This window comes from Parasteatoda tepidariorum, chromosome 1 (assembly GCF_043381705.1).
Source record: "Parasteatoda tepidariorum isolate YZ-2023 chromosome 1, CAS_Ptep_4.0, whole genome shotgun sequence".
Lineage (NCBI taxonomy): Eukaryota > Metazoa > Arthropoda > Arachnida > Araneae > Theridiidae > Parasteatoda > Parasteatoda tepidariorum.
Window position 1 is genome coordinate 96,725,321 of NC_092204.1, and position 16,534 is coordinate 96,741,854.

General features: G+C 29.2%; 3 protein-coding genes across 4 annotated transcripts in view; 2 read left to right on the forward strand and 1 right to left on the reverse strand.

Annotated features, from left to right (window-relative positions):
• LOC107438326 (SEC14-like protein 2) overlaps window positions 1-6,503 on the forward strand; it is a 53,958-nt gene extending 47,455 nt beyond the window's left edge. For both annotated transcript variants that reach the window (XM_021147890.3, XM_071184233.1), the window contains exons 13-14: window positions 5,328-5,470; window positions 5,559-6,503. In XM_021147890.3, the coding sequence (XP_021003549.1) occupies window positions 5,328-5,470; window positions 5,559-5,647 (232 nt within the window). In that variant the 3' untranslated portion in view covers window positions 5,648-6,503. The remainder of the gene's footprint in view (window positions 1-5,327; window positions 5,471-5,558) is intronic.
• A 4,719-nt stretch (window positions 6,504-11,222) lies between these two features.
• Window positions 11,223-14,398, reverse strand: LOC107438325 (small ribonucleoprotein particle protein SmD3). The gene is made up of 2 exons (XM_016050590.3): window positions 13,963-14,398; window positions 11,223-11,337 (listed from the first exon to the last, which is right to left on the reverse strand). Exons 1-2 carry the CDS (start codon window positions 14,279-14,281, stop codon window positions 11,288-11,290), a joined length of 369 nt encoding a protein of 122 aa, XP_015906076.1. The 5' UTR covers window positions 14,282-14,398; the 3' UTR covers window positions 11,223-11,287.
• A 50-nt stretch (window positions 14,399-14,448) lies between these two features.
• The window catches only part of LOC107438323 (methionine aminopeptidase 1), a 31,748-nt gene continuing 29,662 nt past the window's right edge, over window positions 14,449-16,534 (forward strand). The window contains exon 1 of the mRNA XM_071184239.1: window positions 14,449-14,713. The gene's annotated coding sequence lies outside the window, so the exon portion shown is untranslated. The remainder of the gene's footprint in view (window positions 14,714-16,534) is intronic.

The following is a 16,534-nucleotide window of genomic DNA, read 5'->3' on the forward strand; positions in this document are numbered from 1 at the left end:
CATCTTTCTCTTTGAAAAAATAAGTTAGACTTTTTCTCGTTATTAGTCTTCAAACTTTACTTAATTAACACATTATTTCCAGTCATAAACATAGTTTAAAAAATGTTTCTTGGCCATTACATTAAAAAAATAACATTTTAAACTTATAAAAATATTTTACTAGTTGGCGAAAATGACACTATAAATACTTTACTTTAAAAAGTTCAGTTTTAACTTTCATTATTAAGAAAAATGAAAGCATATATCGACACTTTTTTATCTATATATTCTTTTATAATAATAAGTTGAGTTAAATTTAGAATCCCCGATTTTAAAATATGCCGTTAATAGCAATTTGTTCATACTTAATCATTAGGAAACATCAACCTTAAACGCTAATTACTGAAACAAAATAATAATTTAGGCTCATAATGACATTAGAAATTTTACAATTGTTTATAGATATTTAAATTTAAGATGATATAATTTATAGATATTTAAATTCAAGAGAATATAATTTTTAAAAGAATCATGAATATTTAGAATAACTACATAAAAAAAATAAGTTATGAAATTAGGAGAATTTCAACGGTACACTATACATTTTATTTATACTTTTTACTTCCGTTTTAATTTTCTTTGATTTAATCCATTTTTTAATTTTTTTCACATGCCTTTCTTTTTGAAGTAACGAGGCGGTTTCGATTTAGATAACGAATTTTTATAAAAGTTCTTAACGATAGAAAAAGCGTATTTCTGTTTTATATTAACTGTGTCATTTCGGAATCCATTCTTTACACAGTTGATCATTTACTTTAGGGAACACACGGGAAATTATATTTTTTCCTTTTGTTTTTCTATCAGAATTTTTGCAAGTTACAATCGCGCAAAACTGGCATTTCGTTAATAGTTTTAAAATTTTGTAAATTCACGGCAAAAACTGAGGAAAGTCATTATAGAAAATATTAAATGTCTTAGAATATGTCACAAAAAGAAATGCTCCAATATTAGTTAGAGCTAGTAAGGCCGAACGCTCTGTTCTTGAAGTAAAAGTGCGAGCTTTGCGCCAAAGTGACGCCACTAGAGAAAATCGGAGGATTGGCTCGGCGAGAGTTTCTTCAAAGGAGTGAACCAGCCCTTCTATTCTCTTTAGCCCTGTAGCTTAAGTGCCTAACACTTGAAGAAATGAGGTGATTTTAAACTATATATATAATCAAGGCACTTAAATACTTTAAAAGTTATTAAACTTTATTAAAAATCGCCAATTTGGCGACATTTTTTCACCTAGACGAAAATTATCAAAATCACTGCCATATTCTCAGTTTTTGTAAATTTTTATGAGCCCAGGTAAAAGTTTGCATTGGAGTAAATTTTCAAATAATAAAAAAATTAGATCACAAACGCTTTTCATTTTCACAAAAGTGAGGCTTTTCTCCATTCCATATTGACGTTTTGTGCCATTTTCAAAACAGTGCTGGCTTTAGATAGACTAAACTTGACCTAACTCTCATGAGTAACAGTTACAAACTCACAGCAGTTATAAAAAGCATCATTTCATATTACTACGGAGCCTTTGAAAAACAGCTTTTAATAGAGAGAGATTTTTCAAAGCATTATAGTTTTCCGTAACTCTAATGCTTTTTTAGTTTTTTTGGCAAAAGCTACAACGATTTGGTGATAGTAATTATATTTCTTCCATGGTAACATCCTACGACTTTAAGTGCTATGTTGTTTTAGACAAAGAAGTTAGTACAGAACAATCTCGGTTCTCGAAAGTGCTGACGTGAAACACTACGTAGTACGCGTAGGTGTGGGATCTTGCATGAAAATACTAATCATGTTCTGCGCTAGCTCTTTATTACAGAACACGGATTGTTCCATAGTGCCTACACCAGGGGTGGCGAACCTTTATGTATCAACGTGCCATTTTTTCTAGAAAAATGTTTAATTAGGTCATAGACGTGCCATCAAACAATTTTGACTCCCGTGATTATTGAGAAAATAATAATACTAAATATTATTAATTCAAAACTCTTTATTTACTTATTATTTATAACGAAATTCCTATTATTTATTAATTCAAAACTTATTATTTATTACGAAATTCCTATTATTTATTAATTCAAAACTTATTATTTATTACTGAAAAAAAATTTGCAATGTCTCAGTTTTATGCATAATTAAACTTTAAAGTAACATCAGTGAGACTTCTGTTGTTGCAGATTAGATGACAAATAACTTATATTAGGGTTGTAAGATGTTAGTTTAAGCAGAATGCATGCTGAAGTGGAGTCATCTGTCAAACGGTTTTTAAGCGAGTGTTTAATATTCATCTCTGAAAATAATGACTCGCAGGCATAGGTAGACGAAAATATAGTTAAAATAGCACGAGCCAGCTTCTTCAAACAGTTAAATGTGTCTGGTAACGAATTCCATGCTTCCAAAATTTTGTTATTGGCATTTTTACTTATATTGCTTGTCAATCTTTCTGTTTCGATTAACTCTTTTCTTGTTTCAATAAATTTTTGAATCCATATTGAACTGGACTGGAATGGAAATCAATCAACTGCATTTCAAATTCTTCAATTTTCAACCACTCGAATTGGGACAAGTTCAATTTATCAAATGAAGTCACATCAGGGTACATAATAAACTTGAGTGTTTCTGATAATTCTTTGAACTGGGAAAATCTCAGCTGAAAATTCTTTGATTGAAGAATCAATAACAGAAATAAATTCCTCAATGACTATTTCTTCGCCTGGTTTCTCATGTATATCTAAATCGTTGATACTTTTTTTCAAGTTTGGAAAATACTTGTAGTTTCTTGTAATAATATCGTTCCTGTATTGTTCAATTTTCCCCTCATTTTGTAGAAACAGTCTGATTTCTTCCAAGCAATCAACAGATCTTTGAAGTACGTTCCCGCGGCTCAACCAGCGAACATTATTATACATCAGTAAGCCATTATACACCGAGTTGACTTCATCCAACAGAGCATCAAACTTTCGCTTATTTAAAGCTTGCGAGGAAATGAGATTGACTATTTTTGTGACTACCGCCATTACATCATCAAGAGATGTTAAACCACTCTTAGCACACAAGGCGTGTTGGTGAATAGGCAATGAAATTCAAGAATCGAGTGACCTACATATGTTTGAAATAAACTTATGAAACCATTTTTTTTTGCCTACCATACTTGGAGCACCATCAGTTGTTACCGAAACATTTTTTTTTCAAATCGATCTTTTTCTCAATAAGCGAATTTGTAACAGCCGTACAAATATCTGTGCCCTTTGTAGTTGTTAGTAACGATGTTATAGCAATTAATTCTTCCTTAATGACGTTTCCGACTCAATATCGAGCAAAAACAGCTAAGCGTGCAGATTTAGTAATGTCAGTGCTTTCGTCAAGACATAACGATATAAAAAGAGCGGAGTTAATGTCAATTTGTTGTTGATCTGTTACATTTCCCGCCAGTTTTAACATTCTTTCTTTTATTATATTTCTAGATAGAGGGGCATCTTTGATGCGCTGAATTATCTTATCTTTGTTATCGAAATCATCAAAAAGAAGGGCGCGCATGCTAACCAGGCTTCCTTCAAAAACTCTCCCTCTTGAAAAGGTTTACTATGCCGACCAATGATATTTGCAGCCGAGTAACTAGCCGCACTCGTATGACAATTTTTGCCAATATATTTAATCATAGAAGTGGACTGTTTATTTCTGTCTTTCATTGAACTTGCAATTAATTCCTTTTGCTCTGGTTCGCTTTTCTGACTAACGAATTTGTGATTTGTTTCAAAATGCCGTTTTACAGACGATGTTCTACATACCACTGTTCCAGAACATAAAACACACACTGCTTTTTCGCCTTTACTAATCATGCCATATTTCTCTGTCCGCCAAGTTTGAAATTCTCTGATATGTTTACTATTTTGCACTTTTGTTTTTCTTGCTGAACTTGGCATGTTAAAAAACATTTAAAAATCACAAATATAACACAAATAAACTTTAAATTACAGTTGTGTCAACGAAACTGACTATTATGCTTTGCGTAAACAAATAATACATCACTATACTACGTTTCACCTGAAGCTTTCACTACAGGGAAAGGTAGGAAATATAATACTACGCTTTTGAAAAGTAGATCTTCGCTACTTCGGAATTAATTACAGTTTAAAAGTGCCTATAAATACAAATAAATATTGTATAAAAAGAAAAGTTGAAAAATTTATCTTTGAACATGTATTACAAGTTTTATCATGCTTAAATATACTTAATTTATAAATACCTTCTCAGGAAAGTGAATGTACAGAGAATGTGTTTCAGTTTGGCGTCTAAGGGACGAAAGAATGAAAAATTAGCGCGTTAGTTATGTTTTTGCTCTGGCGAGACGAACTGTTTCAAGTCTCCTTGACTTCGCTTAGGCGTCATATTATCTCCTGTGCAATTTTTGTTTCGCTTTCATTCGCATAGTTTAATTTTTCTTTTGTTTTGTTTTCTATTAGTTATTATATGCTAATTTTTTTTGCTAGTTATATATTGTTAGCTTGCTTTTTATGGTTATTAATTTTTTTTTTTTTTGCATTAATTGTTAATTTTTTATAAACAATTGTTCATTTTGTTTGTTCTTTGTGAATTTTAGTTCAATTGTTAATATCCTTCACGGTGAACTTTGTGATTGGTGCCGTGCCCAAAATATTGTGTTGCGTGCCATCAATGGCACGCGTGCCATTGGTTCGCCATCCCTGGCCTACACACACTTGCGTGATAGCGTTTAATCTATGCAATCTTGACGGGGAACTAATTATTAATACTGAATTTTGTTTTTCTATAAACAAAACTTAGTTTAATAATATTATACAATTGGCGATCGAAATGGGCTGCAGGTGGCGTACAGCAGAACTCTTTTCCTATGGCAACACTTCACATGCTTTCCCCAATAGCGTGTGGAAAGTCATAGAGGAAGTACGTTAGTTTCTCTCTTGATTTTCATATAGATTAAAATCTTTCAACTTGAAACACTTTATGAAACTGAAAACTGCATTAAACATAGTTCTAAAGAAAAGTATAATGGAAATTTTAAAAAATATTTTGATTAAATAAAAAGGAAAAATATTAAGAAAAGGGAAAATATCGTAGTACATTCCTATACAATTGAAAAAAGGAGGAGAGGGAAGGGAGAAGAGGGCTAAAGGCATGAAACCGGTCTCTCCCCAGATGGCGTATTCGAGTGTTGCGATCGCGAATAAAAATGTGGTTAAATGAAACTATGTATATATGTGTTAAAATAAAATTATACAAATTTTTATGCATCTATATTTGAATTTCTGTTATTATTTATGAAGTGAGTTGGACATCCCATCTGAGAGTGAGCACCTTGATGAAAAGGACCAGAAATGCAGAGTGACCAAGATCAGCCCTTCCATGAGAGTACAAAGTCACATGTCACCCATCAACGATTTCAATGTAGCACCACATCCAGGAATATGTGAGCAACACTTCTCCTTCCTTTCATTTTTTAATATACAGAAAGCAAATAATGTCATATGCTTTTTCTTTTATTTTTTTTCTTTCAGATATCTATCGCTTCAATAATTCTCACAGCTGGTTTGCATCGAGGCGCCTCATCTTCCGCGTTCAAGTCATCGAGAACGACTCCTCCTGATAGAAACTTTCTTACGTGTTATTCAAATGCACGGTTTTGCTCTTCCCTTCTTTGTGATACATTTATATATTAATAATTAGGCATAATTTAATGTTTAATAGCTATATTTAAATTAATGATCGCTAGGGCTGGACCCAATTGGGGATTTTAAAAGAAGAAAAAAATCGCTGTTAAGCCTTTTTCTTAAAAAAGCTATTTCTATGTGATATAAAAAACAAATCAAATTTATGTCATATTTGTAAGACAGTTATGAATATTTTTTTCAATCTTTAAAGAGTGATTTATTTGTTTACCATATCCAACAAAATATCATTAACCCACCTGCTTTCAGAAGTTTTTTAAAGTCAAATATGTTCAGTTACCTTCAAATAATCATAAAAATCTTGATCCTTTTATTTTTCATGGGACAGAACTTAAATGCAGCTTTAAGTTAAATGGAATTGTTATTTTAATTCTCTGCACTCGAGAGTTTCCTTTTTTTTGCTACCAGCTGTACCACTCTAAATGTTAAAATATTTATGCTTAGTAATTATTTTATTCAGTTGTGTAAATATGGAGTTATATTTTGTAAACCATAAGTGATTATATCAACTGTCAATCAATTGAAAGAAGTTTCAGTGCAAAAAGTTAAAATTAAAGGGTATAGAGAAGAAGAAAAAAAAAGGGGGTGGGGGAAATCTAGTTTCCTTTTTTTATCTCTCTCCTTAATTATTTCAAATTAAGAAAAACGAGAAAAAGGTATGTAAAATTGTTGTGTTTGAAATTAAATTGCATTGTTTGTAAATCATATGTTGTATTTTAAAGTGTAGTTTGTACTAACGTATGTAATAAAATTTTTATAAGTTTTGTTTACAAATTGGAATTCAATTAATTTCAGAAATTTTAATGCTGCTGTTAAAGAGAGAGAAATATATGAATTTAACAAAAATAATTTAAGACATATACAAAGTATAGGAAGCAAACAAACCCATTTTCTAAAACAAAAAAAAGTTGACTATAAGTAGTTTTTTTGATAGTCAATACATTGATTTGCAATACAAGTACAAGTATGTACGTAAGTATACAAGTGTTGAAGCCGGTATGTATATTGTACTAGTAGCGCCATTTACATTTATTTAAACAGAAAAAGTTATTTTTTAGCTGGTTTCATTGCGTCTACAGAGATAGGCCAATGCACTGTTCATAATAAACGCATTCATTAAAAACTCGCTATTCATTCTTTTGGTTGTCATTTACCTAAAAACCATATCAACATTATTTTCACGAGCTCGTAATACGAACCACGCAAAAGCAAATAGAAGATAAAATATTAATAACAAGTAAGTTACACAAGCAAAGTTGCTAAACAATAATTTTAATATTTCATTTTTTCATGTTTCCTACTAATAAAACATTTATATAGCTAAAAGTTTGTGGAGAGAGAAAATAAAAACATCTACCAAAATAAACTGGTATCCTGGGGTTTTTTTTTGTTTTACAATATTTAAATATTGTTTTACAATGACAATTAATTTTACAAAAACAAATAATAATTTCTATAAATTAACAAAAACTGGCTATAGTAACAAAAAAAAAAAGCTTAGATAATTTTTTCCGTCTTTAGTTTTTTGGGAAAAAAACTAGCCGCTTCAGGAGACCAGTTGGTCCGCGTTTTTAAATGAGTATAATTTCAATCATTTAGATAGTTAAAATCTAACAGTTAAAAATTAAGAGAATCGGTAAGCATAATAAATTCATATTGCACAAGTGAGAGTGTATTTAATTGTCTCTGACATGTTCGTTTAGTACAGCAGTGAATTAGTTATTAAAATGTTTTAGCACAACTTTAACATGCTAATTATCTCAATAAATCTTGGAAGGAAAATAAATCAAATTAACAACTTATTTATATTATTAGCAACAATTATGCTAACCAATGAATTTCCTTTGTAAGGATTTTTTTTCTTCACCAAAACGAAAAAAAACTTTCCACTGATGTAAATTTCTTTAAGTTAAAAGAATACATAGTTTTGAAACAGTAAACAACATACATTTTAAAGCAAAAAAATTAACATTAAAAAAAATAATTTAGCATAGTGGCGCTTCAAGAACTAAAAGACAGCATAATTATAACGTTGAAAATTAAAAATCAGTCTTTGCATTTATTTGACATTTTAAATTGTAAATTAAAATTAACTTAAGCTTGCCAACCAGTTTTATCTAACTTTTTAGGGCTGTTTTTCTAAGCCCCCGTCGTATTATGAAATGATGCTTTTTTACGAATAATATGCTATTTCTTTATAACTGCTGTAAGTGTGCAACTGTTGCTCAAAACTATTAGGCCAAGTTTAGCCTATCTAAAGCCATCACTGTCAAATGTTTATTTTGAAAATGGTGCAAAATATCAGAATGGAGAAAAGCTACAGTTTTGTGAAAATGAAAAGCATTTGGGGTCTAATTTTTTAATATTTAAAAACTTACTCCGATGCTGCCTTACTCGGGCTCATAAAAATGTGCAAAAACTGAGAATGCGGCAGTGATTTTTATAAATTTCATCTAGGTGGAAAAATTTTGCCAAATTGGCGGTTTTTAAAAAAAGCTTAATAACTTTTAAAGAGCCTCGGTGGCTCAGGGGATAGAGCAATCGTCTCACAATAAGGTGACAGAGGTTAGATCCCAGCGTCGGCTGGTTAATTCGAATTCTGCCCGCAGCTCGAACTGACCACAGTGCTAACGTTAAATATCCTCAGTGGTAGACGGATCATGGGTTAGAGTCCCGTTACCGTCAGGCTAACCGTCTTCCTCTCAATGTAACGCAAATGCGGGTTAGTTCCATCAGAAGTCCTCCGCGAAGGCAAATTTCTCCCAATATTTGATCCAGGAGTTCCCTTGTCTTCTGGATTGGGTTCAAAGTTACAAGGCTGTGGAGTTGAACACTAGTTGTAAACCCAGAAATTGGGTCGGCTGTTGAACGACGGTTATAAAAAAAATAATAATAGCTTTTAAAATATTTAAGTTATTAGTCTATTCTAAAGCCCAAATAATTCTTCACGGATCCTGTTATGGGCACTCCTGCGAAACGGACATATTTTTAATTCCCCCTGAATAAACCATTATGTACATTCTTCGCAAAGCGGACACTCCCGTGAACGGATGCGCACAGTCATCTTTGTCATGAAAGGTTATTTTCTATCTCTTCAAACCGGACGCTATTTTTTTCTAAATTTGAAAAAAAAAAAAATTCTGCTTTAAATAGCGAGGAAAAATAAATGCAATTTCTCACCATTTTTAAAGCATATAAAATTTTTTGCGTTTTTCATAACTAAAAATATTGTTAAGCTAATCTTTTTCCTATCATAGGGTTCTAACTCAATTTTTAAAAACATTCAAGGACTTTTCAATGACTTTCAAGGACCTAAAATCAAATTTTTCAAGGACCTATTCGATATTATTGTTATACGCTAAAGTATATGTCAACCAGATTTTACAATTACGTAGAAGCAGAAATTGTATATTTTTCAATCAAAATGCTTGTTTGACAAAAAAAAAAAATATTTATCAGCTATCAAATGATTGACAATTACATTGCTGTTTCAAATCACTTTAAAAAATTCCAATTGACAAAAAAAAAAAAATCCAATGGACTACTAGCCAACATTTAAAAACTAGCAACAGAGAAACTTTTCATGAAAAATTTAATGAAGCGAAGTAGAATTAATGAACTGAATGAAAGTATAATGCATATTACATTAAACAAGCATAGTAAATAATTGATAAAGTTCATGTAATTGCACAGTTTTTAAAATATACTTTTTTTTAATATGTTAGATCAAATTTTAGGTTACAGGAAATTTACATAATTAGATCAATTACCAAAATATATCCATTTAACACATCTGTTTCACTTTTATTATCAAATTTTCTATTTTGTGACTTCAGAATATCAGTAATGTATTCTGAACAAATAAAATCTATTGTAGAACAATACTTTACAGATAACTAAGACTTACCAAGTTCTATTTTCTTTAAATTATATCCATTAAATGTAAATTTTGAGAATATGCCTAATTTTAACTAAGCGTAATTTTTAAATTGCATTTATACGAATTTAGATATACTATATGAAAATCATTATAAGAAAGGTGAAGTAGTCCCGCAGATTGCGTAAATCACGTATCACAATGTGTGATTTGTAAATTGAAATTGAATTGCGGCGCACGTTTCTTAAATCAGAATAATATGAATAGCAAATTATACAAAACGCATGAGCTAACAAGACATAAATCACTTTAATGTGAATTCTGTTGCAATTTAGCTTATAGTTTTATGTGAATAATGATGATTATGATGCAAATTGCAATTCGAAAAGTGCTTAAAATAGAACAGCTATGTATGATTCTTAAATCATTTTCATGAGAAATCTCTCTTTTGTAGATCACAATGCGTGATTTGTAAACTACTAAAAGGAGAATTGTGAGGCATGATTCTGAAATTACTTAAATACGTACCACTTTATATGATTTAGAAGTAACTTTAATTGAAATCATGATATGTGATTGATAAACCACCTAATGTGAATCATGATGCGTGATTTATAAAATGCCGTAATATGAATTCTGATGAGTAATTTGCAAATCACTTTAATATTCGATATGTGATTCATTAATCACTTTCAGTTAAACCGCAATTCGTAGAACATTTTAAATGAATTCTGATCTGTAAATCAAGAGTCAGTTTAATGTGAATAACGATGTTCATTCATAATCAATGAAACATGTATAACTAAATTTTATTTATTATCAGTAAAAACTAAATGTAAATCTTTGATTATAAATTACAAAAAATCAATTAGTCTTCGTACATAAATTAAAAGAACAAATAGGGTAACAATATTAACCTGTCGTAATAATGAAGTTAACACATTGAGCACATTTCTAAATCAATTAAACACTATATATCATTAGAAAACTATGACTAAAAAATCTAAAATTTGCTAGAAATTTCAGCTTTTAAAACATCAGATAGATGAACAATAATCTGGTCTGAAAAATCTAGGAGAAAAGTTTTGCATCTTCTTTAACCCCTTTTCACTTCAAGCATTAAAAATTGCATCTTAGAATACTACATTTGGAACTTTAACTTAGGGATACTTTACCCGAACCGTCTTTCTCCCTCGGGAATGGTTTATTCATTTAACAAAACAATAATGAAGATAAACAAATATGTGAAGGGTCAAAGGGTCTGTATTTATGAAAAGATATTTTGTGAAGGGTCCCTTAATGAACCCAAATTTCTTCTAAACAGACCCCTGTAAACTAACACAATACCGGTTTAATTTATTGAGATCAAGCTATTATTTAGAAATCACCTGTGAAAGAAGTAGTTTCAAAAATATCTTAAAAACCTCAAAATCTATTTGCATTTTGTAATGGTTAAAAGATGGAGTTTATATAATTTATGCTTAAAAACTATAATTATATGTTTTGAAATTAATTTAGGGAAAATAAATAAAACCAAACAATGAAAACGAGAAAGCATTTGACAACTGAACATTACAAGAAACATTGTGATAAAATTGAAATAGAACACTATCGGATAAGAAAATGCTAAAACACTTTAATGAAGATTACAGAAGATATACATAAATGATGAAGAGATGAGTTATTTACGTCGTTGAAACAACGATCTGGCACGGCCTCTTCCTCTTGCCGCTAAAATAAAGAAAGAAAAAATCAGACAACATTGCATCGAAAAGTTCTTTTAACATAATCAAATTACAAAAATAGAATACAATGTAAAGTACAATGTACTATATAGATCACATGGTCGATGACTGCAGATAAACAAATAACACAAATAATTCAAAGAATGTTTCCTGCTACTATTTATCACATTGCTAAGAACCTTAATTCAATATTCTCAAAAAGGGATGTACTAAGTTATAAAGGTATAATATAAGCAACTTTTTCTGACTTACGTTCTCAATGAATGTAATTATAGAATTTTAATGGATGAAAATTGCACTGGATTCAAACTAAATAGCATTTTGTTTAAGATATTAATTTTTCACTTAGAAAAAGTGACAAAAATACTAACAATATAATTGATAATTAAAAAATTTATTTTCCAAAATTGAATTTTGGAATTATTTTTTCATATTTTAATGAATAATTTATAAATATTATATTTAAATTTCAATACAATTATAGAAAATTTTAAATCATGTTGCAGCGAAATTTTTTTTAATAATAGTTAGAGACATTAATTCTAAACCTCAAAAGAAACAAATTAATACTGAGATTTTAAATAGTTTCCCATGTTTTAAATGAATAATACCAAGAAACTAAAGCAGAAAGATATTTGATGAATAAAACTTCATTAGTTTCTACAAAACTTTTTTCATTGGCAAATTTTATATTTTCTGTTTCAAATTACTTATGTTTTCTTTATTCACGTCTGGCTAGTCCTGAAAATGGGTACTTATGGTTTAGAGCTCAAAACATGTTGACTTTTATCATCATCTTTATATTTTTTGAAGCAAATTAAGTTTTATTAAGCATTTTCCATGTTTATTGAAGATTTTGGCAAAAAAATATACTGCTCTTGAACTTTAAATTATATTTTAAAATCTAAATGTCTAAAATTATTTTAAAATCAAAAACAAACAATATATAATATGTATTTTAATCATTATACAGCAAATCGCGCAGTTAAGAAAAAAAATATTTTATAGCTAAAAAAGTTTTTCTAGTTCATCATTACTGACCCTTTTTGTAATTAATGACCAGGTACGCAAAAATGCATTTTAAAATAATAAATAAGAGTTTTGGCTTACAAGCATTAGTTTGCTTACAAAATATGGTCTTTTGAATATGGAAATATGAATATGATAAGTATTACATTCTAGATATTTTTTATGCAAATTGCAGCTTTTTTAAAAAAATATTACACTTTCAATTAAATATTGAAAATGTTTTTCTTTATTACTGTTTTATACATAAGCTCTTAAATGATAGAACAATAATTAAACTTTTTATTTTATTATATAATTTTAAACTGTCACTAAAATTTTAGTTTTTTCATTGCTGGTCATTGACTTAAATGACCAGCGTCACTTATGACTTGACTCCTAACACTCTTATATTTTTAATACATAGGGATTAGGTGAGAACGGCGACAATAGTCGCCAAATGTTCAATAAATCTTGCTAAAATGTAGTAGGCGCAAACTTGTCACATTGAAATATGTTTGGAATTTACAAATTGGTAATAAAAAAGTTTTTGTTTTATAACCATTGAATTCCATACATTCAAAAAAATTATGGTACTAATTTTATTGTTATACGTATTGCATGGATTAATTGACGTTTTCTGGGCAGTTATTTTAGTTAATTTCCATTCTTAGAGACATCCCCAAGTTTAAATTTATGTAATCACATATTGATACATATAATAAACGGCTATTCTGTCATTAATATAATAATTATTCTGTGTTTTTTCAGCTGTTCTGTTAGTTTTTACATGGTCAACCGAATTCCAATACATTATTATTATGGCATGTGAATTTCAATTAACCAATCACTTTTTCATGTGCTCAATTTGAGACTATGTCATGGTGAGTCAATGTAATTTAAAAATCTGCTTTTGGCACTTATTACATTTAGTTGTCTTACTTCCTACCCAGTAACTACCACATCATCTTTAATAATCTCAATATTTGAAATACGGAATCATAACTACCAACGTTTCTGAAGTTACGAACTTGAGTAATTAAACTTTTATGCTAGTATAAATATTTAACATTCAGCGATCGTTTTGTTGCAATAATTCAGACAGCAAAATATTTAATTTTCTGCATCACAAAATGTACTACAATGCCATTTTAATAAATGCTTGTATGAAGTCTGATATTGCTAGTAGTATTCTTTAGCATTAGCAAACTTTGCTACTAATTTGCAAACATGAAATCGTGTCTTGCCTAAATGTGAAAATTATCAACAATAAATTATGCGATGAATTTCTCCAAATTGGCTTAGACAAAAAGATACTTTTTGTGTGTGAAAATTATCCACATGAAATGACAAATTGGCAACCAGAGAAAAGCTCTTGTGACTGATGATACATATATACAGACTATATTAAAACTTCAATTAACTTTACTACACAACTGGGTGGAATTGCGCCTTGGCGTATTTAGTTGGCGCCACAGATCATATACCGAAATATACCCCACTAAATTACCGTGGTAAGTCAAATAATTTACTTCACTGCATAAGGAGCTGCAAATTAATACATTATATGCACCAGAAGAAATTCATAAAATTAAGAACTACTTACCCTGTGCTCGCAAAATTGCAGATTTTCCTCTCCCACTTGCAACAGCACCTAATCTAGGACCAGCTTTTTTGAACATAGGTGCATTCTTTAGCATGTCAGGCAAAATTAAAAATCTTATCTTGCTTCCTCGAATATAGATATTTTCTAGTTGACCAACACGACCGTCTCGGTAAGTTACCGTTATTCCCGACATCTGACAATTCATATTGTCTTCAGCTTCCAATAACTTGCCACGATAAACTTCTCCCGTATTAGTTTCTAAAGTGACTATATGTCCTTCAGCTTCATGTAATACTTTAACAGGAACACCCAACGACATTTTTTTATTTTTCTAGAAAACTATTTCCAAGTCACAGACAATCGCGAAAAAACAAAATGCAGAAATTCTAAAGCCCAGCAGGGGGATCTGGCTTTTTCGCTTTTATTCTTTAAACTGAGGATAATTTTTGAAACTGGTTGCGAATTCGCTTACAACTTTTATGGACTTTTACAGGTCTTTCTAAATTGAGTTTAATAAGGCAGAAATAGAAGTACGGAAACGCATGTCCCCATCCAACGTGAATTTGCTTTTCATTGTTTTTACGGCGTGAATTTCAATTATTTAGGTTTAAAAAAAGAGTGATATTTAACAATGGCAAATGAAAATATTAATGAGCATAAATGTGAAACTGATAAATGTGAGAATTTTGCAAAATTACGTTGCCCAACTTGTATTAAGTTGGGAATAAATGGTTCATATTTTTGTTCTCAGGTACTAACTCATGAAAGTGATAAGTTTCTAATTTCACCTTCTTATTTGTGATTAATTTAGTCTCTTGCATTTATTTTGATCTTAGCATTTTACAACATTGATATAGTTATAAGGATTTCGCTATTATTTTTAAGTCTTAAATACCAGTGTATACATTTTATCAATTATTGGCAGGATACTACTTAGCTTCTGTTTGTCCCATATTTTACATACTGAAAATAAATAAACTTATAAAATAATATACATCTTATCTTCGAACTATAGGTAGTTAAATTAATTTTCTTAAAATATTGATTTTAGTGGAGTCTGCACGTGCTATTACGCTTCTTAAAATCGTTGTTTAGACAGTGTGTACTTAGTTGAACTGTTCTATTGTTGACAAGCTTGTAAATGTATATCCCAGTACAGTTCGAGGTTGTCATGATTTCAATCATTATTAAAATCGCAATTTCAATCACTTAATGTTTTTCTCAAAATTCATTGTTTAAATTCACTGTGATTTTTTAAAAAAATCACCAACATAAACCAATAGACTTTCCTTGAAAAAAAAACTATTATTAAGTAAATTCTTAAATAACTTTTAAAAATATAATTAATAAATATGTACTGTGAGTGTGATTTTTTTAAGTTTGATAATGTAGTTTTTAAGCAAAGAAATACCTAATAAAGGAGAAATGTGTTAATTTTATTATATAGTCTAGAATTAAAAGGAAATTAAGAGTTAAATGAAATTCATAAATTATAATTTTTCATTAGTTGTATTTAAAATAATTTGCTGGTTATAAATATATTGTCAACTATGCCCTTTTATTTTAAGCCTATTTAAATACAAGTTCTTTGAAAACTACTAAAATATGTAACTAGTGAGCATATTAATTTGAAAAGGCCTAGATCTACCTAGAATAACGTTTAAAAAAAATTTTGTCATGTTTTTTGTTGAAACTAATTTAATCTGTCTTTTTTATTTCTTATTTATCCATTTGATTACAACTGTCTTTAAAATTCATTAGACTGTTGAGATTTAAAAAAAAAGAAACTGTGATTTTATTTTTTCATTGATTGAAATGTTTAAATAATAATATTTTTAACCGTATTAGTAAGAAATATTTATTGTTTTAGCATTAATATTGTTTTTATACATTAAGTATCAGTAACTTATTTTATTACATTAATGTTTTGCATTTGATTTTGTGTGATTTTGAATTCTTACTATTTTAAGTGTTTGATTGATTTATTAAAGCAATTATGTCCTCTTAATTAACTCAATCCTCAGTTAACCAGAGCTCATTCTAGGCAGAAAAAAGGGCAGGGTGCTAAAGTTTAAAAAAAAAGGGCATTATTATTCTAAAAAGCAGGGTTTGAAAAAACCCAACCCGCCTGGGTTTTATTGAAAAAACCCGGGGAAAATTGGGTTTTATTTGAAAAAACCCAGGGAAAAGTGGGTTTTTTCATTTAGTGCTCATAAATTTTACTGTGAAAATATTTTTATTTATTAAATAGTGTTGTATAAGTAAGCACTATAATTTCATCTGACTTTTACCTGTAATAAAATTAAACTGGAATAAATATTTAATGGTCTTCCATGTTTTTATAATACGATTAATAGAAAGTGAAATTAAAATTATGTATAATTATAAAGAGTATCAGTTACTTGTCCCTTTTTTCAAATATTTAGATAAATATATGCATTTTAACTTTATAGTTTCAAAAAACAAATTAATCTTAAAATTATAAAAAAGCATATATAAAAAGTTATAGCTCATTTTTTTAAAATCAGATAATAAAACTTTAAATTTGTTTATTGTTGTTTAATGTATCACT